General features: G+C 39.8%; 1 protein-coding gene and 1 pseudogene across 2 annotated transcripts in view; one reads left to right on the top strand and one right to left on the bottom strand.

Annotated features, from left to right (window-relative positions):
- Positions 1-5,266: 5,266 nt before the first annotated feature.
- LOC100709940 (E3 ubiquitin-protein ligase pellino homolog 1) overlaps positions 5,267-22,682 on the bottom strand; it is a 37,445-nt gene continuing 20,029 nt past the window's right edge. For both annotated transcript variants that reach the window (XM_003459855.5, XM_005469770.4), the window contains 6 exons: positions 18,086-18,246; positions 12,284-12,413; positions 11,847-11,948; positions 7,722-7,919; positions 7,451-7,639; positions 5,267-7,064 (listed from right to left, as the gene is read on the bottom strand). In XM_003459855.5, the coding sequence (XP_003459903.1) occupies positions 6,486-7,064; positions 7,451-7,639; positions 7,722-7,919; positions 11,847-11,948; positions 12,284-12,413; positions 18,086-18,171 (1,284 nt within the window). In that variant the 5' untranslated portion in view covers positions 18,172-18,246 and the 3' untranslated portion in view covers positions 5,267-6,485. The remainder of the gene's footprint in view (positions 7,065-7,450; positions 7,640-7,721; positions 7,920-11,846; positions 11,949-12,283; positions 12,414-18,085; positions 18,247-22,682) is intronic.
- Positions 18,850-18,968, top strand: LOC112847237 (uncharacterized; annotated as a pseudogene).

Genomic DNA, 22,682 nt, shown 5'->3' on the forward strand with positions numbered 1-22,682 from the left:
GTTGGCAATGAGCGATACAGCAGCTGTATCGATCACGTGACTTTTTCTTAAAGCGACGCATGCACCGATACAGGCTTCGCTAGGTGAGCTTGATACATGCGTCAGTGCGTCAGTGTTGCTGGACCCATCACTAGGTGCAAGTCTCGGACGACAGTACACCTGGGCATACACTGTGCGATTTTTTTCAGTCACGTTATTCAGCTCCTACTCAAACTGCACAATCGACTCGCAGGGGTTATAAGTTCATAGGTCACGATGCAAGGTCTCACAATATACCGGTTGCTCTGATGCGACCTGAGTCCTCACACAGCAATTTAGCAAAGTTGATGGTGGTGGCGTGAGTCTGTGTGAGTGAAAGACAGAGAGGGAGAGCGAGCGACAGATTTTCTGTTATAACCTTCATTTTTATGGACGCACAGTGTGAGCACTCAGGTCGCATCAGAGCATCGGGCGTATAGTGTGAGACCCTGCATCGTGACCTGCGAACTTCTAACCCCTGCGAGTCAATCGTGCAGTTTGAGCTGAAGCTGACTGGAAAAATCGCACAGTGTATGCCCAGCTTAAGCCCAGCATTAGACCAGCAATGTTTGTTCCCCTCAGAGAAAGAAAAAAAAAGGCTGCAAAAGTACTGGGAGGAATGGGAAAAGGAAAACACCTGGCTGGAAAAATGCACGATAACACCTATAAAGCGCACTGCACTGTGTGCCTGCGCACTTTTTCCATAGGCATGCTTCTAATGGTGGGCACATGAAGAACATGAGGGGCGTGAAAGTTCGGGGAACCCTTAACCAATTTTTTGTCCACCAGGCCACGGCAGAAGCAGATATGGTATGTAAACACTGGTTTGTTTTTTTTAAACCCTCTGGTTAAGGTTAATATGGGCATGTGCAGTGAATATCAGCGCTATGTGGCCAGAAGTGTGATAATATAATTTATTTTGTGTAATAAACAACTGCAGGGATAGATGATTACAACAAACAGATGACTAATACATAAAAGTAATACATAGATGAATAATGATGATGAGTTATGATGCGTAATCATGGGAACAAGTGGGTTTACAAACGGCAGCAGCTGATTAGCATTAGAAAAGCTGAAATAATACCTCAACTGAAGCCAATTGCACTAAAAGCACTATATGTGCACTGTTACAAGAATGTTTTTCGTTCTATTGTTTTCTATTAATTTATATAATTTTAAGTTAAGCAGGACAGAGTTCTTTTAAAGAAAGATTTACTTATATTCTCAAAAGTTAAGCATGACAGGCTTCTGTTTAAGAAAGAGACCTGTTTTATTGTGTTAATGTTGTCATTTTGAGCTAAAAATAAATGGCTAAATGATCATTTGTTTCCCATGTGTTCATATCACAAAGAATATACATCTACTTAAATCAAATTCAAGTCAAATGGTTAAAAAAAATAATTTCACACACAAAAAAAAGAGCTACAAAATTCACCACACTGGGAACGGTGAAGACAACTGGGTCGCCCGGTGTTCCAGATCAACTGGCGTTTAGATCAACTGGCGTTGGTCGAACAGATGTGTGGCAGTCTTGTGTTTCAGGAGCTGCTACCGACAAACCAGCAAAAAAAAAACGCCAAATGTGTCATCTGTGACACTTGTGAGGTTATCTCAAACACACTCCGTCAGTCTTGATGCCGTTGAACAACAAAATGTTTAAAAATGTCGCGAGTTTACCTGGTGATATCCTCATGCGCGACGCGATCGCGAAAACAGCAAACAATTAACACCATGCCGGTATTCTTCACAGGACAGCAAGAGTAAACGATCAGGAGACTCTTGTCGTCGTTATCGTCCCCCTCGCACGTTTTATATCTCCGGGTTCAGCGTTTTTGCTTCACAACTAAAGCGTGCAGTTTACTTTGTGTGCACTAACATGGACTCGAGTCAACCAGCGCCACCTCTGGCCAAGTGCCACAGCCTACAGCCAGATCAACTTGTGACACACATCTGCACCACGTTTGAATTCGTTTCATGCACAACACATTTGTACCTTTCAATTGTGTCTGTTTGTGCGTCATGCAAATAAACCTTTGAAAAGAATGAAATGATATCATATATTTATTGTGGCCTACATTTGAAACGCAAGACTGCCACACATCTGTTCGACCAACGCCAGTTGATCTAAACGCCAGTTGATCTGGAACACTGGGCCTGGCCACGAGGTGTCCCTTATTTATTTTTCAGGGAGTTGGCAACCCTATGCAACTGCATCATTTCAATGAAATAACCTACAAGAGTACTGTTATTGAACTTTCCGTCTTCTTATGACCACAGTGTCCCCATCTTTTGATGGCTACTTTCAGCAGGATCTCGCCATGCCGCAAAGCTAAAATAATTTCAAAGTGGTTTACTGAAAACGATATATTTAAACGGTGTCACGGTAGAGCCTATCCCAGCTGTCGAGAGCCAGCTTACAGCCTGGACAGGTCACCAGTCTAACAGGGTTAACGAAGAGAGATAGACAACCTCACAATGTCACCTATGGCCAGTTTAACCTAACCCCACTAACTGCATGTCTTTGGACTGTGGGAGGAAGCCGGAGTACGCGGATAGAACCCACGCAAACACGGGGAGAACATGCATAGCATGATGGTGGAACTGAACTCAGAACCTTCCTGCTGTGATACAACAATGCTAACTAATTTATTTCTCGCTGGTAATGCCCTTATTCATTTTAGGATGCTGGATCTACCCAAGATTCAATTCAATTTTATTTATACAGCGCCAATCACAACAGCAGTCGCCTCAAGGCGCTTTATATTGTAAGGTAGACTTTACAATAATACAACAGAGAAAACCCCACAATCATGTGACCCCATATGGACAAAGCTTTGGCAACAGTGGGGAGGAAAAAACTCCCTTTTAACAAGAAAAAACCTCCAGCAGAACTAGGCTCAGGGAGGGGCAGTCATCTGCCGTGACCGGTTGGGTGAGAGGAGGAAAATAGGACCAGATATGTTGCTAAATTTATATTTTCATATTGTGAAATGTTTTAGAAAAAAATGTAATTATAATAATTTTATGTTATTCAGAGGTTGAATGAAAATGCTAGACGCTTCAGTACACCTTAGTGCAGGCTAAACTGTGGTAAAGTTTACAGTAATGCACTGGACTGGTGCAAGACAAGGTGTGATATTCATTATTAATGGGTTACAAGGGTAGCGGACATTAATTCAAAGTAGTGATGTTGATTAGATATAGTCAATGAATTTTACCCATGACCCATATAGCTTACCGAACAACTGGTTATATCTTCTTGAATTCACTTGACTAAATCAGTAAAGACCAGTGAACTGGAGTCGGATCATATTCAAAATACAAAGTGTAAATGTTCAGTATGAATCCAAAGATGTGACTTGTACTTGAAAATGAGTTTATGCACGTTTACCAATCTTGATCCAGCTGCCTTCCATCAGCTGTACAGGGAGTGCAGAATTATTAGGCAAGTTGTATTTTTGAGGAATAATTTTATTATTGAACAACAACCATGTTCTCAATGAACCCAAAAAACTCATCAATATCAAAGCTGAATGTTTTTGGAAGTAGTTTTTAGTTTGTTTTCAGTTTTAGCTATTTTAGGGGGATATCTGTGTGTGCAGGTGACTATTACTGTGCATAATTATTAGGCAACTTAACAAAAAACAAATATATACCCATTTCAATTATTTATTTTTACCAGTGAAACCAATATAACATCTCCACATTCACAAATATACATTTCTGACATTCAAAAACAAAACAAAAACAAATCAGCGACCAATATAGCCACCTTTCTTTGCAAGGACACTCAAAAGCCTGCCATCCATGGATTCTGTCAGTGTTTTGATCTGTTCACCATCAACATTGCGTGCAGCAGCAACCACAGCCTCCCAGACACTGTTCAGAGAGGTGTACCGTTTTCCCTCCTTGTAAATCTCACATTTGATGATGGACCACAGGTTCTCAATGGGGTTCAGATCAGGTGAACAAGGAGGCCATGTCATTAGTTTTTATTCTTTTATACCCTTTCTTGCCAGCCACGCTGTGGAGTACTTGGACGCGTGTGATGGAGCATTGTCCTGCATGAAAATCATGTTTTTCTTGAAGGATGCAGACTTCTTCCTGTACCACTGCTTGAAGGTGTCTTCCAGAAACTGGCAGTAGGACTGGGAGTTGAGCTTGACTCCATCCTCAACCCGAAAAGGCCCCACAAGCTCATCTTTGATGATACCAGCCCAAACCAGTACTCCACCTCCACCTTGCTGGCGTCTGAGTCGGACTGGAGCTCTCTGCCCTTTACCAATCCAGCCACGGGCCCATCCATCTGGCCCATCAAGACTCACTCTCATTTCATCAGTCCATAAAACCTTAGAAAAATTAGTCTTGAGATATTTCTTGGCCCAGTCTTGACGTTTCAGCTTGTGTGTCTTGTTCAGTGGTGGTCGTCTTTCAGCCTTTCTTACCTTGGCCATGTCTCTGAGTATTGCACACCTTGTGCTTTTGGGCACTCCAGTGATGTTGCAGCTCTGAAATATGGCCAAACTGGTGGCAAGTGGCATCTTGGCAGCTGCACGCTTGACTTTTCTCAGTTCATGGGCAGTTATTTTGCGCCTTGGTTTTTCCACACGCTTCTTGCGACCCTGTTGACTATTTTGAATGAAACGCTTGATTGTTCGATGATCACGCTTCAGAAGCTTTGCAATTTTAAGACTGCTGCATCCCTCTGCAAGATATCTCACTATTTTTGACTTTTCTGAGCCTGTCAAGTCCTTCTTTTGACCCATTTTGCCAAAGGAAAGGAAGTTGCCTAATAATTATGCACACCTGATATAGGGTGTTGATGTCATTAGACCACACCCCTTCTCATTACAGAGATGCACATCACCTAATATGCTTAATTGGTAGTAGGCTTTCGAGCCTATACAGCTTGGAGTAAGACAACATGCATGAAGAGGATGATGTGGACAAAATACTCATTTGCCTAATAATTCTGCACTCCCTGTACTTTTCCAGTTTGGGCTAAATGACATCCCTTTGGCTCCAAACACATTGTCCAGTCCATATCAGTACAGCACTCAGCATGATTCATTTTCAACGTTCTCAATTTTTTTTTGAGCAGTGTGTATATATCCATATCTCATAGAGATATGGATATAGATATTTCTATATCTTGATATATAGATAGATTTTAAATGAGTCTAACTTCCACTACTCTTATATGAATACTCTGGTTGTATATGTACAGTAAACACAAACAGTCACATAAATTTCAGCCTTGTTTTTATTGTTTGCTATCGGTACAAAAAAAAAAAAAAAGAAAAGAAAAGAAAAGTGTACAGCATGACTGCATAACCAAGAAGGTGACACACTTTAAAAAACAGGCTAGTGACAAAATATAATGAACACCTGGTTCACAGGAAATGAGTCAGACTGAACTTATCAGCATCTGCTTTGATGCTTTCACATCAGGGTCTTGGTTGATGATGCTGTTAAAGGCTTGCACGATGAGTCAAAACAAAAAATAACAATAAAAATACTTGGATAGTATTTCTTAAAACTCATCAGGGACAAAGCTAAAGTTTAGAGAAGGGTACAAGAAAGAGGTCCAAGAGTCTTTACAATCAGAATAAAACATAATTAAGAAAATATGAAGTACATGATGAATTTAAAGTGACAGGTTTGGCCTCAAGATATTGGACAAATGCTGAATACAGAACTGCTGAGCTACCTGGGTCTGTAAAGAAATAGTTACATTACCCGCTTATTGCTTGTAAAAAAATGTGTTAAAACAATGATCGCTGATTTGAAGTCATTCATCTCTTTAGTTGAAAAATGTATAAACTTATAGATGTTTCAAGTCACAGGAGAGCAGCTTAAAAAGTTTCCCAGATACAGTTTTGGTAGCTTGGGTTCAGAGTTTGCATTCAAAAAAAAAAAAAAATAGAGGTCACTTGATTTTGGAGTTTAAAAAAAAAAAAAAAAAAAAAAAAAAACACAATCAAAAATTATTCTTACACTCCAAGTAAGAAAAAAAAAAAAAAAAAAAAAAAAAAATAAAAATCTAAAATCCAGTGTTTCCCCTGAAAAAGCTTCCAGACCAACATCTGCACACACCTCTTAACTGGATCTTGTTATCAGCTCCTTAAGGCAGCATGAGATAGTAATCAGCTATAGAGAGATGCAGGGAAATGTTGCACTGACTCATAGGACAACATTACATAAAAAAGGTAAAAGAATAAATTAAGTGTAAGTAAGTTAAAGATCATCACAGCTTTTCCAGACAGCTGTATCTGGGGAAGAACCTTCACCTTTTTGGTGCCTGAACCATATACCTGTATAAAAGGTAAGAATCAACCCAATAAATGCACTTTTAAAAATCACACTAAATTAAGTTAAATTAAGTTATGAAAATTTCCAAACTGTAAATAGTTGCATCCCTCTTTTGTTGATTAAGGCTTCAGATAAAGAGTCAAGAGTCGTTCCTAATCCAGCGGGCTTTGGAAGATCAGTTTGACACAGCCGGTCTCCCCACTCAGCGGCTGGATGCAGAATGGGCAGGCGGCATGGAAGGCATGTGTGCCATGTGGCAGCGGGATCTGACTCCAGTACACAGTTGTTTTTTCTGAACAAACATGGCCACAGGGGACAAAGGCGTGGGTAGGGGACTCCGCATCTACGTAGAAGCCCGGCTCGCAGCCAAGCCACAGTGGCACATAAGGGCCCCTCGCACGGCACATAGGGCACTCTCGCTCCTGACACTCTGCTTCGACCTCAGGATCACGGCGCCCTCCCCAGCCATGGTAGCCATGCACATGGCCGCAGCGCAGATATGCCCATGGCTGCTTCTCATCCAGGACGTCCTTGCGACGCAGGCTGGGGAAGGCCAGTGTGTTGAAGCCCACGGGACACTGTGGCCGCCCGGCATTCAGCTCCTGCCGCAGGGCCTCCAGGTGTTTGACTGTGGGAGTGAGGGACAGTCCTTCGGCTGTGCGCCACAGCAGGGTGGCACCACACAGGTCGATAAGAGACCCATCCACCAGCTCGTTGGACTCAGATTCCACCTTGGGTGGGGGTGGGGGTGGGGTGGGGTGGGGGTGGGGGGTACAAATAAAAAAATAAGGAAAATATGGACATACACCTGGGATTAATGACCTGAGCCTTGCGCATGTCTGTGTGTAACAGGTTTACATATCTTTGCGGGGACCAAAAATTGTAAGTTTACTATACTTGTGGGGACCAACAGCCCTTATGGGGACAAATTCCCCTTCCCCACATGTTTGAAGACATTTTTGAGTCTCAAAATGTGGTTTTAGTGTCAGGGTTACAATTAGGTTAGGATTAGGGTAAGCAGCTAGGGAAACCACATCAATTAGATGTCCCCACGAGGATATGAAAACACAACTGTGTGTGTTTGTGTGGTGTGTGAGAGAAAACAGGAGTCGCTCACCATATTCCCCCTCTGCTGAGCTGATCTGGTCTCCCGCAGTGTAAAAACATTCCCACAAACTGAGATTTCCCTCCACTGACCAGGTTTGGAGTCCTGGCAGAAGCCGTGGCGAGGATGCATCACGAGAACTCCATTTGTCGTCAGTGCATCCATCTGCCCATCCTGCATTCTCCACTTGGCTGCCTTCTCCTATGAAGAGGTCAAATGTATTTTTAGCACATTCAAACTGAAGAAATGTTATCACAGGTAATGAGCAGTTTGTGCATTCTACCCCAAGGAAGATGTTTTTCGACGTGTCAAAGCCTGCGGCATAAATCCGTGCAGAGTAAGGTGGGTTTCTTTGGCAGATGATGCGGCAGGCAAAGCGGGAGATGGTGCTCTGAAGTGTCTGACTGTCAACTTGGTTCTGACCTCCAGGCACAGTATCCGTAACCACAAAGTCAATGGGACTCTCTGTAGAACGGCCAATCTGTAATTACACAGAAACAAGTGCTCATATCTTGATTGTTTTCAGTGGTGTTCATTATGCTACCTACAGAACCTACAGAACATATTTTGTGGTAGACACCACTTTAATAAAGAAAACTGACATGTAACAATGTCACTCATCCAGGACAAGTTCACTTTGACCTAAAAAGATAATACTGAAAATCAAAAGTTTTCACATCCATGTAGGGTGTATGCTTTTCTTTTTTTTTCTTTTTTAAAATCTTTTTATTAGTTTTCTTATTAACATGAAACATACATAAAATATAATTACCATTATATAAACAATCACATATCTATGTCTATACATACATATTATATACCTAAATGAGTATATACAAAGGAGGGGAAAGAAAAAGGAGAAAGAGAGAGAGAGAGAAAAAAAAGAAAAAGAACAATACACCTGCCCAGACCAATATATATAAACTTGGAACAGATATGGGAGGAAGCCATCCCTCCCAGTTTACTTATTAAAGTAATCTATAAAGGGTTGCCAAATTAGGTAAAACCATTTAACATTATCTCTCAATGAAAACTTAATTTTCTCCAACTGTAAATGATACATTGTGTCTCTTAACAAAGCAGAGTGAGTTGGGGGGGCTTTATTTTTCCAATTTAGAAGTATAAGGCGTCTTGCAAGCAATGTTATAAAACTCAAAACATGAATTTGTTTGTTATTTAAGTCTTTAACTGTAGCTACACCAAAACGTGCCATTACTGGGTCTGGGGGGAGCTGTTTTTAAAAAAATGTCAGACAATGTTTTAAATATTTTCGACCAGTAGGTGGCGATGTTGGGACATGTCCAAAACATATGTGACAATGAGGCAGAATTCTGGCCACATGATCACATCTTGAATCCGCCCCTGGAAACATCCTTGAAACCTTCAGTTTAGACAAATGGAGCCTATGCAGGACCTTAAATTGTAGTAGTCTGTGCCTGCAGCAGACAGAAGTGGAGTGAACCAGTTCTTGTGCTTTAGTCCATTGATCTTCAGTGATGTTAGTACCCAGTTCCTCACTCCAAGCGTTTCTCAAGTGGTCCAATATAGTTGTACTGTCTATTTGCGAAAGTTAGTTGTAGATCCTGGAAATAGCTCCCCCATTCCTCCTGTAATCTTGGGTCTTTGGAGAAATGTCTTTTTTTTTTTATTTATTTTTTTTATTCTGGGTGTCTTCTTATTCCAGATAAACTGAGAAATTAACTGGTCTATTTTCTTGAAAAAAGTTTTTGTAATCAATATTGGGATACATTGTACAAAAATAAAAATCTGGGTAATGTGCTCATCCTAATGATATTTATTCGGCCAGCAAGCGAGATGGGCAGTTTAAACAGTCTTTCCAAGTTCTGTTCAGTTTGATAGTATAAATTAATAAAATTATGTTTGAAAAGGCCAGAGAATTCACGGGTTACATTTATTCCAAGATATTTGAAAGTATTTGAGATGGTAAAAGGAAACGAAGTCAATGTAGCGCTATCTAACTTTTCTGAAGAACTAATAGGAAACAATATGCTTTTTGTAAGGTTGATTTTGTATCCAGAAATTTTCCCAAATTCAGTTAAAATTGTCATAATTTTTGGCAATGATTTAGTAGGGTCAGTGATATATAGCAACAAATCGTCTGCATAGAGAGACACCTTATGTTCTACACCAAATCTCCTTATTCCTTTATAATCCTTTGCAGAGCGTAATTGAATGGCGAGAGGTTCTATGACAAGTGCAAATAGCAATGGGGACAGAGGGCACCCTTGTCTTGTAGAGCAGTGGAGGAAGAAAGGACTAGAAGTTATATTATTTGTGTTAACAAAGGTCTGAGGTTTTGTGTAAAGCAGCTTAACAAGGGAAATATAATTAGGGCCTATGCCAAACTTTGACAGGGTCGAGAAGAGGAAATCCCACTCGACCCTGTCAAAGGCCTTCTCCGCATCTAGTGAGAGTAGTATTTCAGATTGATCATAAGTATTATGTGTATATATAACCAGTGATGGGAATAACGGCGTTACAAGTAACGGCGTTACTAACGGCGTTACGTTTTTCAGTAACGAGTAATCTAACTAATTACTATTCCTATCGTTACAACGGCGTTACAGTTACTAACAAGGAAACGCGGTCCGTTACTATTTTTCAACAAACAGACGGTTGACGCTGTGTTCAGCTTACCGCATCTTCTGGACGCTACAGCTTTAAGCAGCTGCGCGCGCTCCCGCGGACGGTAATCACGAGCACTGTCCTGCACAACACCTGGAGCTCAGGGGGCAAAACAATCGCATGAGTGCTGCTGTTTGACTGAGGAAGAATAAAGTAGTCGTGGTAAGCCAATCACATGACCACTTCAAGACAAAGCAACAAGGTGATATATACCAGTTTTTAAATTGTGTCCATAGGCCACGTAAAACCAGAGTCATGATAAACAATATATACGCGGCGTTTTTTCCTCAATAGTTTCGCCACGTTAGCGCTAGCAAGCGCTCTCTGCTTATGAGCAAAACAAAAAAAAAGTTTTAGGAGCGACGGCGAGAGAGAGAGAGAGAGAGAGAGAGCAGGAAAAGAGAGAGAGCGAGTTTTGAGATTTGTGACGTTTAGCGTGTTTGTTGTGTGTAGTTAATGTGTTGTCTTGTGTAGTTAGTGTGTAGTGTTGTGGATAGTTTTGTGTTGTGTGTCAGAACAATGAGGCGACTGCTGTCTCCAGGTAGAAACAGGAGTGATACACCTGCTGCTGTCAGACCTGCAGGTATCAGGCTGTGATGTTCTCCTTTATAGTGGACAGAAATTATGTTTTGGAGTGGCACAAATAATTTGTGTGACATCTTATTGAAGAACAGCTGATTGTTCTGTAAATAGTTTGAAATGGTTATTTTAAAAAAGGGTAAAAGGTAAATGGATGCAAATAACTGTTGTTTGCAAAACTTGTGCATATGAGTTTAAAATTGACAATTAATATTTGCATTTGAAGTTATGAAATATGATTCATTAAACATGTTTATGGTTGTTACAATTAAAAATATAACTTTTTCTACTCTGATTTTATGTTTTTTGTTTGATTTTAGATCAATTCTGGTTATACAGTATGACAAAATGAGAACATAACTGTAAATTCAGGCACGTGAGGTTGCGCTAAAAAGAATGATACCAAACAAGGCAAAGTAAATAGTTTTTAAAGGTAAAATGTGGAGGGAAAATCAAGAGTAGTAAAGAAATGGCCAATTATACCCTGGACCCCAGAGGGTTAAACGTTCTTTGTTTTTTTTTTAAAGTAACGCAATAGTTACTTTTCCAAGTAATTAATTACTTTTAGAATATTGTAACTGAGTTACTAACTCAGTTACTTTTTGAAGAAGTAACTAGTAACTATAATTGAATTACTATTTCAAAGTAACTTGCCCAACACTGTATATAACATTGAATACCCTTCTAATATTAAAAAATAACTATTTTTTTTACAAATCCCGTTTGGTCCTCTGACACAACTGTTGGGAGAACTATCTCTAATCGCATAGCCAGAATTTTTGCCAATATTTTATTATCTACGTTCAATAGACTTATTGGTCTGTACGAACCAGGTTCCAAAGGATCCTTACCAGGCTTGTGGATTAAAGAGATAGTGGTATCACACATGGTTGAAGGTAAGCATCCTTTAGTTAAAGCTTCGTTATATACCTCCAAAAGCACGGGTGAAATCTGTTCGCTAAAGGTCTTGTAAAATTCAGCACTATACCCATCTGGACCGGGGCTTTTTGAGCACTGCATACTTTGAATAGCCCGATTTATCTCCCTTAATGGTATTGGTTGTTCTAACAATACTTTGTGTTCTATATTGATAGATGGAACTTGAATAGAACCGAAAAAACTTTCAATTATGTCTGGATCTTTTTTTAAGTCTGAAGAGTAAAGTGCTTTTCAAACTACACACCTGGAACATGTCTGTGTTGCTGTCATGAGTGTACTCCACCACCACTGTCTGTGCGCGAGACAGTGTGTATGAAATACTGTGCTGCTCCTTGTTGCTGACGGCCTTAACAAAACAAACAGGAAAGAAGAAGCTCTGTTAGTGTGTTTAAGACATGAAAGAATTTCTTCTACAGCAATCGCGGGGATGTTAATACTGATGGAGGAAGTATGTCAGGAAGAGTATTTTGAAACTGGTAACAAATTCAAGATGTTTTAGTTAAATCCTATTAAGGGTATGTTCCATTTAGAGCATCATATTTAACCTGCAGACCTTTAAGATAGAACTGATTAAAAGAGCTAAATATGTGTTCCATATTCATTGTAGTTTCCTCACACTCTGTCATATTTAGATTAGAATACACCAGAAATGTGCCACTTTAATTTGTGTTGAGCTCTCACCTTGGCAGCTTGAGGTGTGCAAGACATGTGGACAGTGCTCGGTTTCACACCGTTGGCCTTGTTTCTGCGACACAAAGCAAAGCGGCTTTTCCGCCTCCCCTTGTCTCCACAGGGTAGAGACCCATTACACCTGAACACAGAGGATAACGATGAGCAAAACTGCCTTATGGTCAGCTGCATTTCAAAAGGCATTTTAATTTTAATAATAAATTACTATGAATGAATGAAACAAAGACAACAGCAAATCAGAAAATCATCTCCTGGGAGCTCAGCATTTAAATCAACTCAGAGTATGTTCATCTAGAGTTAAGCAGTGAGTAAGGAAAGAAAGTGTCAGTGGTGCTCCAAATACTAGGAATCAACCTGGGAATGGAGAGAGCAGTGCCTCCATTTTAATCCACTAGACTGAGGAAATTTCTACTCTACCTGAGCACTCAAAGTGCATTATTCAACATGCCTTGTTCACTCATTTGCACAAGCACTTTTTTGTATGCTTCATTGCTTTCTAACATTCACACACTGATGGATGTATCGAAGAGCAGCTTGGGGTTAGTAAGGATATCTGGTATGCAGACTGGCGCAACCAGGGATCAAACCGCACACCTCCAGACTAGTAGAGGACCTGCTCTACCTGCTGAGCTACAGTAATGTGTCATGATATTTAACTTATACAACAGGAAGGAGAAAGGAGTAGTTGTAATTAACTTAGGCCACTGTCTGAATAAAAGTTTCCATCTTATTTATTTATTTATTTATTTTAGGAAAACACAGATTTAAAGAAAGCTTTAAAGATTTAAACGTGGTTATCCCAACTGAGCCTTCATTAAATCAACCAAAGATACACAGGAAAGAAGGTCAGACACCAACTAGGGATAAACCGAATGACAAACAGAACAACATTGCCATCCCTTATGTAGCAGGTTTATCAGAGAATTTTCTCCAAGCATGACTTCAAACCCCACCACACCCTCAGACAAAAACTGGTTCATTCCAAGGACGAGACTCCCACACACAAACTAAACAATGTAATGTATGCTGTGTAGTGCAGTGAGGAGTGCTCAGACCTCACACTGGAGAAACCAAACAGCTGCTCCATAAACGCACAGAACAACATGTGGATTTCACATGACATACTGTCATGTTTTACTTGAATGGTTTTTACTTGAAACCTCTGCTGATAATGACTCACACTAGGGCTGTTCGATATAACGATATATATCGGATGACGATATAAAAACGTCTATCGTTTCATTTTACGCTATCGTTTGTTTCGTGGTGTCGCAAAATAAACTGTTTACGGCAATATTTTTTCATTATTTTGATGGTCACTGTAGTGGCTATATTAATTTCCTAAAGTTCTCTCTTTCTCTTATATTTAATATAACCACACTACCGACGGACAAGCTCTTGTTTTTAAGCATTGTCGTTAGCAACAACGACGGTAAAACCACCTCCTGTCCGCTTGTTTATTTTCCACATAAACCTTTCACAATAAAGCTCAAGATCCTGTTGAGACTTTTCAAAATAAACTGAATCACGTGAAAGATGCAGAGTATTTACGGATGAGAAGCAAAAAAGAGCCGCCAGGTGCTAAAAAATAAACCTTAGACTCAAACGTTAGAACAGGCTTTTCCCCGCAGCACGCTGTGTAATAAATACTCACAAAGAAAACGGCAGCCGTTACAACCTATGTCTAAAAATGTATCGTTTCATGCATCAGTTAAAACACTCGACTCCAGGTACGCGACGCCCAGCTGGAAACACTTCACGCAAGTCGAGCTGCCCGACATTCACAGAATTTACAGAAAATGTTACATTTTTGTGATTTATATCGTTATCGGACGATAGATGTCTTAATATCGGGATATGAGATTTTGGTCATATCGCACAGCCCTAACTCACACCTTTTTTCACACCTTGGCTCATGTGATGAAGCACATGATCAATAGTGCCCTCTTAAGGGAAAACTAACACTAGGGTTTAAATACCTGGGAATCTCCACTATTTGGTTTTACAACTGAAGAAGCCTCTCAGATTAGAGGTGAATCGTTTTCAAGAAACTTCAAGAAGTCCAGTCGCTTTCTTTCCAAGCTTCTTAGACTACCATGACCTGGATGACTGAAGACCTACACAGACATATTCAGTAAAAATGTAAACCAAAAGAACATTTACTCCAATTTCTTAAAATCTCTGCTTTAATGTTCGCCAATGTAACCATGTCTAATCTGATCCAATCTTAACCTGCCTGGAACTGGGTCTAAATCAGTGATCAGTTTTGGATCCATCCTGCCTTGCAAGTGGACTCCACTCTCTTCATTATGAGACCCTCGGGTGGATCAGGTTCAGAATTGGCCCACCATGTCCCACTTTTAAGTGAAAAAATGTGAGATTCAGAGTCTGAATTTCAGACACTGTACCGCACAAAATATTGTTTGACATAATTTGACTAAATTTCAATCTATGAACAAATTTTAACATGACATATTCAGAAGACGGACTCTGCAGCTGCAATTAAAGCTCTCTTTGAAATGCATTTAATACAGTTTAAGTCTTAAATTTCAGACTCTTCACATCATCTCCAAGATGACAGCCATCTTTCCGTGTGACTGATTACAACACAACAATGTGTTCTTTGGCTAAAGCTTTATTTAAACAGTGTTTGATAAAGTGACACACAGTCATGTTTGCAGTACGAAGAAACTGGACAAAAATGCAGCTCTTAGACGGTCAGCCAGAGTCACAGAGTTAGAAAGATGAAGACTATAGTTTTTATTCTGAGCTGATATACATCTGTAACAAAACTGCTGTTTCCACCTTATTTATGATGAGTGTGAAAGTGCTCAGTAAGTGAGTTGGAGTTGAAGTTAACTCACTTTTTGGAAAAGAAGACCCAAAGCGTCCCTCAACTCATGGTTAACAAACTCAGAGTTGTTAGCTAAACCTGCAGATCCCAGGTCTGCATGCAATAGAAAAACAAATAAAACAAAACTTCTCTGAATTTCCCAGACAAACTGTTGCAGCCTTACCAACAACAAGGAACCACCTAAGAGAAATTTATGCCTGACAACCCTAGCAGCTTTACTTTCAGTTTTCTCTGCTAGTTTGTGTTGGCTAAACACACCGAGGCCGTTTCTCTGTAGTGTAGGTAAAAAGACAAACAGAGATATTGCCCAAACATTCCTTCCACAGCTTTCACTGCAGACAGGAAGCTTTGAGGGAGGGAGCAAAAAAGTAACTACGGTTTCAGTCCAGAATTAAAAGCAGGATGCTGTGGTTAAGAGATTTATAGGTTATCCAACTGAGCCATTAGGATGCCATTAAATGTGTTTGTTTTTTAAAAGCAAACTATCATGTTTTGAAAATTAACAAAAAACAGAAAAACAAAACAATGACAGCACTGCTGTCGTCCTGATCTGTTTAACATTTGAAAACACAATCCTGATTGTTATGGGGGCTCCAATAAGAGTCAGTTTAACTTAAGTTATCTTCAGAGTCAGGCTGCTGCTAGCTGCAGGTCAAGTAAACAGTTGAGACAAGCCATTCTTTCACTGGATAATACAAACTTCCTGCGTTTGAGATGAAGTACCAGCCACCTTTTTCTTAGACAAACACTAGCCACCCCAGTTCCGCTGTGGCTCCACTCTATGAACCACGCTACAATGTATGTTTTCACAAACTACGTGGATCTTTCTAATTAAATCTTTTGACTAGTGTAATTGCCAGTTGCAGGGCAATCCAGACTGTTTAATTCCACGTGTGGTCACAATAATACAAAAGCAAACAAAAGGGCTAAAACCACAGCAGCCACCACGTTCCTGACCCGACCTCCCTGAACTGCAGGCTCACTCTTGTGTGCACAGTGAATGGCCTTTAGTCAGGAAGTCGGCAGCATTTAATGGCTGCAGTTGAGTTTCCCAACACACTGGACTGGGTTTAAGCTTTAGTTATGCAGCACCCAACTGAATTTCTCACACTACAAGGCACGTTAAAATAAAGAGACTTGCTTTAACCAACCCAAGTTTAGTCAACTTCTTACCTAAAACAGTGAAGCTTATAAACTTAAAGGCCCTTTTAGATCAACAACAGCACAATGGCAAAACATTGTGCACTTTATACTAGAGCTAAAGAAGTTGAATATTACAACCATATTTAAGGATCGGTTATCAAACTCAAAAATGGTTTTGATGACATCAAAAATATGTCTGCAATATCCAGCTGTTTTACCATTTGATTTAGAATTACAACGTACATTTTAGAAATTAAAAGGGATTTTAAAGAGACTTTTACCATGTTTTTCCACTGACGGATTTTCAGCTCGCAGTTGTTTGGCTGTGGTTACACCAGTACTCTACAGTTTATAATCACCTATGAGCCACTGGTGTAACGAAGGGTTACACCAGAACAGCTACTCAATTCCATTATTTAGCTTTGATCTTATTTGCCTTGCTTTAATCAGCTTCTCTTACTTTCAGTGTTTGCATTTTTTGTCTCAATTTGAAGCAGACAAGTTTCCAGGAACACATCTATAAGATATAGTCTACAAATGGTCGAGATGGCCTCAAAAGTTTATCATGATATATCATGGAAGTTTGTGATTATGATATTTATAAAAATATAGACAAAATATTGAAGAAAGTTGTATAAGTGATTGCAGCTTGCAGGCACTAAACTTTTTTTTAATAAGTGCAAACAAAATTAAGGATGTATCCCGTCTTCCTTTTCCAAGATTTTACTGTCATTAATGACAAACACATTCATGCCTAAACCCAATTAAAAATAAAACATTAAGCTAACATTAGATGTCTTTGGATTGTGGGAGGAGGCCAGAGTCTTTTACATGTAAATGAGTGGGCGTGACTTTTATTGAAAACATTTAGTTTTAGTCCATATTAAAAGTCCCCTATCAGTTATGCATTTTCAACTCCTTTTTCTACATCCACTGTATAGAACAGCTTTCTAGTAGACACACCTATAGTATTAATTTCAAAAACCTATGTCGCCTTGTTCTCAAGTTGTCATATTCACAAGATTTTCAGAAAGCTTACTCTGACCTTGAGATTGAGGTCACTGAGATTCAAACTTGTCCCAGATTTTTTGTAGATGTGCCTCTGGTATCAATTTGAAGCTCCTACGTTGCTTTGATCTCGAGTTATCGCATTCACAAACTTAGGTGCCCACGCCACCCGCCTGGCAGGGTGATGACAGTACCCCATCTTTCCACCTGAAGGACTTTTACTCTGTGGGTTTAGAGTGAGTTTGCCTCTGTTGTCTGTGGGTTAAGAATGACTGTGCGTACACAGTGTCTGCATTAACCACTTTTCCCTTTGACAAAAAACAAATACGCGGATGTTGATTCCTGCCGTGTCAGTTGTTCTTTATCTTACCTCTGTACCATCTTCCACTGGCGGAAGAAATTCATATTTATTATGCATGTTAGTATCAAACTTAAAAGGCATACAGTAACCTGAGACAACAGAACTCAAATGCAATCCCTCCTTACAACTAAATCCCCCTGTTAAAAAAAAAAATGTAAGAAAGGGCTTCCTCTTGTTAAGCCAAAGAACACTTTGTGTTTTCACCATCATTGATTTCTTACCTGAAGGAAGTTTTATGTGTGCCTGTGGGTAAAATAATAGTAATTTTTTTTCCCTTCCTGGAAGGTACAAGAATTGATCAAAAACGGCTTATTTCCTATACATTCAACAGTTTAAAAAAAGATTTTAAAGAAAAAAAAATGGTCTGAAGAAGTTTGATGCTTTGATGACTTATGAATGTATGTGAACTCAGTAATTAACCTCTTACCCCAGAACGATGAGCTCCCCATATTTGACAGGTCCTTTGGTGGACATAGGGTGGGTGGAGATGTTTTCCTGACCCAGCGAAAACATCTGTGCAGGTTTCTGAAGAAGGCAGGCTAAGTACCATCAGAGATTCTCCACTGAAAGAGGCACACAGCCCACCACCTGCAGACACAATCAGACCAAGGTTTATATTCTTGCATATAAAATCATCAAAAGTTTTCATGATTCTGTTGGACATTTCATGAGGTTTTAAAGAAAAATAATGAAAAACATCCATCACTGAATATTCACTTTAAAAACCTTTGTGTGTGTTTATACGAATGCCTAAAGGCTTCAACACAATCCTATTCATTGCTACAATACACCCAGTGTCTTTGTACTGGGAGCAACAGTGGCACACAATGTATCCATTCAAATCTAGTGAATGTTGTTGGGGTAATGCAGGGTCCATTTTATCTGCGAAGGCTGACTCACTCAGAAACACACCAGAACTGATGTTATGTTCTTTTGTACTATAAAATAAACAAAAAAACAGAAGAACAGAAAACACTTAACAAGCTGAGCCTTTATTCAGAATCCCAGCTCTGATGTCAAAAGGCCAAAGAGGACACATCATCATCTAAATCTGCGTGTTACACAATTATGACAAATACTACACTGATCTCGACTGGCTGTCACACAGATGTGGGTATGCTGAAGGACCCCCGATTTTTTTCTTTGAGCGCAATCCCTAGAGTTAATATTCCAGTTTATGGAAACAGTGTGGCTTACGGCCATACCACCCTGAGTATGGCCGATCTCGTCTGATCTCGGAAGCTAAGCAAAGTTGGGCTTGGTTATTTCTTGGATGGGAGCCCACCTGGGAATACCAGGTGCTGTAAGCTTGAGGTCGATTATCTTGTTAATAATTTTACCTCCTCACTACGTACGACTCTGGATACTGTAGCTCCTGTGAAAACTAAGGCCTCAAATCAGAAGTACTTGACTTCGTGGTATAATTCTCAAACACGTAGCTTAAAGCAGATAACTCGTAAGCTGGAGAGGAAATGGCGTGTCACAAATTTAGAAGATGATCAGTTAGCCTGGAGAAATAGTTTGTTGCTCTATAAGAAAGCCCTCCACAAACCCAGAACATTAGTGATAGGATTTCCGGCTCTTTTAGAGAACCGGCTCTTTCGGCTCGGCTCACTAAAAAGAGCCGGCTCTTTCGGCTCCCAACCGGCTCTTCAGGTTGTTTTGTTGCTTTAATTGATTTATTATTAACAACAATATAAAATTATGCACAAAAGGAATTACTAATGTAGAAAAAAAAAAACCCCAAAAAACAACGTGGTTTTATTTATATATGTTTATATATAAATATATACCAGACCAGGAAACACTTGACCCCTGTTTCAATCCAGGGGGTCAGTGTTGACATTGTGGAGGACTATAAATACCTTGGAGTACACATTGACAATAAACTGGACTGGGCTGAAAACACCACAGCACTTTACAGAAAGGGCCAGAGTCGTCTCTATTTTTTGAGGCGACTGAGGTCCTTCAACATCTGCCAGAAAATGCTCAGGAGTTTCTAGGAGTCTGTTGTGGCCAGTGCGATCCTCTATGCTGTTGCATGCTGGGGGAGCAGGCTGAGGGTCGCAGATGTCAACAGACTCGATAAACTGATTCGTAAGGCCAGTAATGTTGTGGGGATGGAGCTGGACTCCCTCAAGGTGGTGTCGGAGAGGCGGATGTTGTCCAAGATAAAGACAATGTTGGATAACACCTCCCACCCACTCCATGATATGCTAGTCAGTCACAGGAGCACGTTCAGTGAGAGACTGAGGTTACCGAAAAGCACCACTGAACGACACAGGAAATCATTCCTGCCTGTGGCCATCTCCCTGTACAATTCATCCACTTAACACACTGTTTACTGCAACAGCTACACCCTTCTTGCACATGTTCTTTTCAGCTATTTATTAATAAGTGACTTTTATGGTTGGACCGGTTGGGGTGAGAGAAACCAAGCACTCATATATATTCAAATAATTTTTAAAAAAATGTTAATTTACTTGTTACTACCACACACCAAATCCGGTCGTTGGTACTTCTTGGCTTGTGTAGCCACTAGGTAACAAAAGCTCAACACTGCCCCTAGCATCCTGGAGCACTTCCGTTGTGTTTTGTATGTGTTTTGGAGTTTGTACGTGCGTCGGGGTTTGTACGTGTTTTGGAGTTAGTATGTGCTTTGTCTCTAGGGGCCACCGTAAATATACTTTTATTTATTCACTCCACATAAAATGTAATAAATAAATCATATAATACAAAAAAAACAACTATTTACATTTTAACTTTTAACTATTTAAATTTTCAGCTTTTTCCTTTTAAACAAATTTAAAGTAAAACAACACAAAACACTGCAAACCACAACACAATTAAATATAAATTAAAATATGAAAACAAAAAGAAGATGCACATTCTCTGTCATATAGGCCTGCATGAATAAATTTTCTCAATCCTTTATCATCCGCAACTGAAAATAGTTGTGGATGATTACTATACCTTTCTAATGTGACGTTGTCATCCCTGGCTCTCTTTCTCTCTCTTTCCCTCCTGCTCTGTTCCTGTGCTACTGCGAGTGTAACTACCGCCCCTGCCCCCTTTTCCCAGCGCAAAGCAGGGTGAGAGAAAGAAAAAACAAAACAAAACAAAAACCCATGGCTCCCAATAAGGAGCTGGCTCGCGTCGTTCACTTCAAAGAGTGGGGTCTAAGAGCCGTTTCGTTCGCGACTGACACATCACTACAGAACATTTTACTATTCGTCACTGATTGAAGAAAATAAGAACAACCCTAGGTTTCTCTTCAGCACTGTAGCCAGGCTGACAAAAAGTCAGAGCACTGTTGTATGGAACGCCAGGACTGCCATAATGAATTACTTAAATACACCATTAAATAATTAATTAAATGTGGCAATAATTAATTAAAATGGGAATTAATTAATTAAATAAATAGTTATGACACATGTAATTAATTAATTATTGACACATTTAATTAATTAATTATGTATTTCACATTTTAATTAATTATTGACACATTTAATTAATTATTTCATGATATATTTATTTATTTCATTTTGGCAGTCCTGGCGCCTGGCTCTCATCATGAATTAATTTTATCTGTCAGCCTCACCCATCAAACTCACGGGGCGGGGTTAACGCTGCCCATGCAGCTTCTCTAACATTTGATTGGTTGCCGTGCAATGTAAGTCAAAACAGGTCGATCCTAGATAATCGATTGCTTCTGTAGACTTGAGGCAGCCAGGTATCCCAGAATGCGTTTCAAATCACAGGCAGCAATGGTGGTGGTGTAGTTTTAAAATACCCCGTTTTTCTGTCACCAACTACACTTTTAACAGTGTTTTAGCCGCGAATGTCGCGCCGTAATCTTCACATGTCTGGTCAGGTTGTCAACATAGAACATGTTTGCAAAAGTGCTCAGATGTTTTCAGAGATTTCAGTAGCTCTGCTAACAGTCAGCATGCAGAGTGCACCGAGGGGGTTACGTCAACCGGTTTGTTTACATATTCCACTCTCCGTGTTCCACATGTTGCATTTGCAGATTCGCATTTTCACCGAACGATCGTCTCTTTCCGCCTGCTCTTGTGTCTCTGTGCTTCTGTAACATAAAGAACGAGCTGACATGTTTCTCAGGACACCAGCGATCAGCTCAGCAGGCCCTCAGTTTACCTGCATGCGTCCTCCTCACCTGTCAGCTGTTTAACACCTGCTGCTAATTCAAGAAACACGCCCACGTTACCTGGTGATAGTCACAGTTTAACTGGGCAGCCGGTGCTTGATATAACGCAATGTCAGCGCATTTTTCTGCACAACATAAGTAAATATAGTATTTTTCCCGAGCGCAGAGCTGCTGGAGCTTGTTTCCTTACAGAGGACTTTATAGGCGAACCCACTTTATCGGCAGCTGATGTCCAATCACCTGCACACAGCTTTGAAACCTCACCTGAGTTTTAGCTCTCAGTGGTTAAACGCTGGACTTAATTCACTCAGGTTTTGTCTGTCGGGTCACGTTTACTTCGCTGTTTTATTTACAACTGAGCAAATCGGTTTGGCTCAAATTAAAGTTATGTTTCATAACTGCAGAGTTTTACAGACGTTTAATGATTCACTGGCACATGTGTTAGACTGAACTATTCGCTTTTCTTTATCTGGTGTGTTTCGGATTTAACAGTGAATTTTGAGATTAAACTGACTTTTAAAATGTTTTTATACAAAGAGGAAAGAGAAGGCGCATTTCCACCGAGAGGAGCAGAGTTTGCAACAGCATGTTCATCATGAAGACTGCAACCTGGACAGAAATATTATATCATCTGTTTTTAATAGTTATTTAACTGTATTCTAAGCACCAGCTATGTTAGAATTTTTAGAGTTTACTTAACTAAAAATAAATGAGCTTAACATATAATTTGTGTGATTTCTCTCTCTCTTTTTTTTTTTTTTTTGTGCTTTTTCGGTCATGTTATGTTTAACTGTAAAAGGTTTGTTACAAACTATGAAACACATCGTGCAGACTTCTGGATGTTAGAAGAAAACTA

This window comes from Oreochromis niloticus, linkage group LG6 (genome assembly GCF_001858045.2).
Source record: "Oreochromis niloticus isolate F11D_XX linkage group LG6, O_niloticus_UMD_NMBU, whole genome shotgun sequence".
NCBI classification, from domain to species: Eukaryota; Metazoa; Chordata; class Actinopteri; order Cichliformes; family Cichlidae; genus Oreochromis; species Oreochromis niloticus.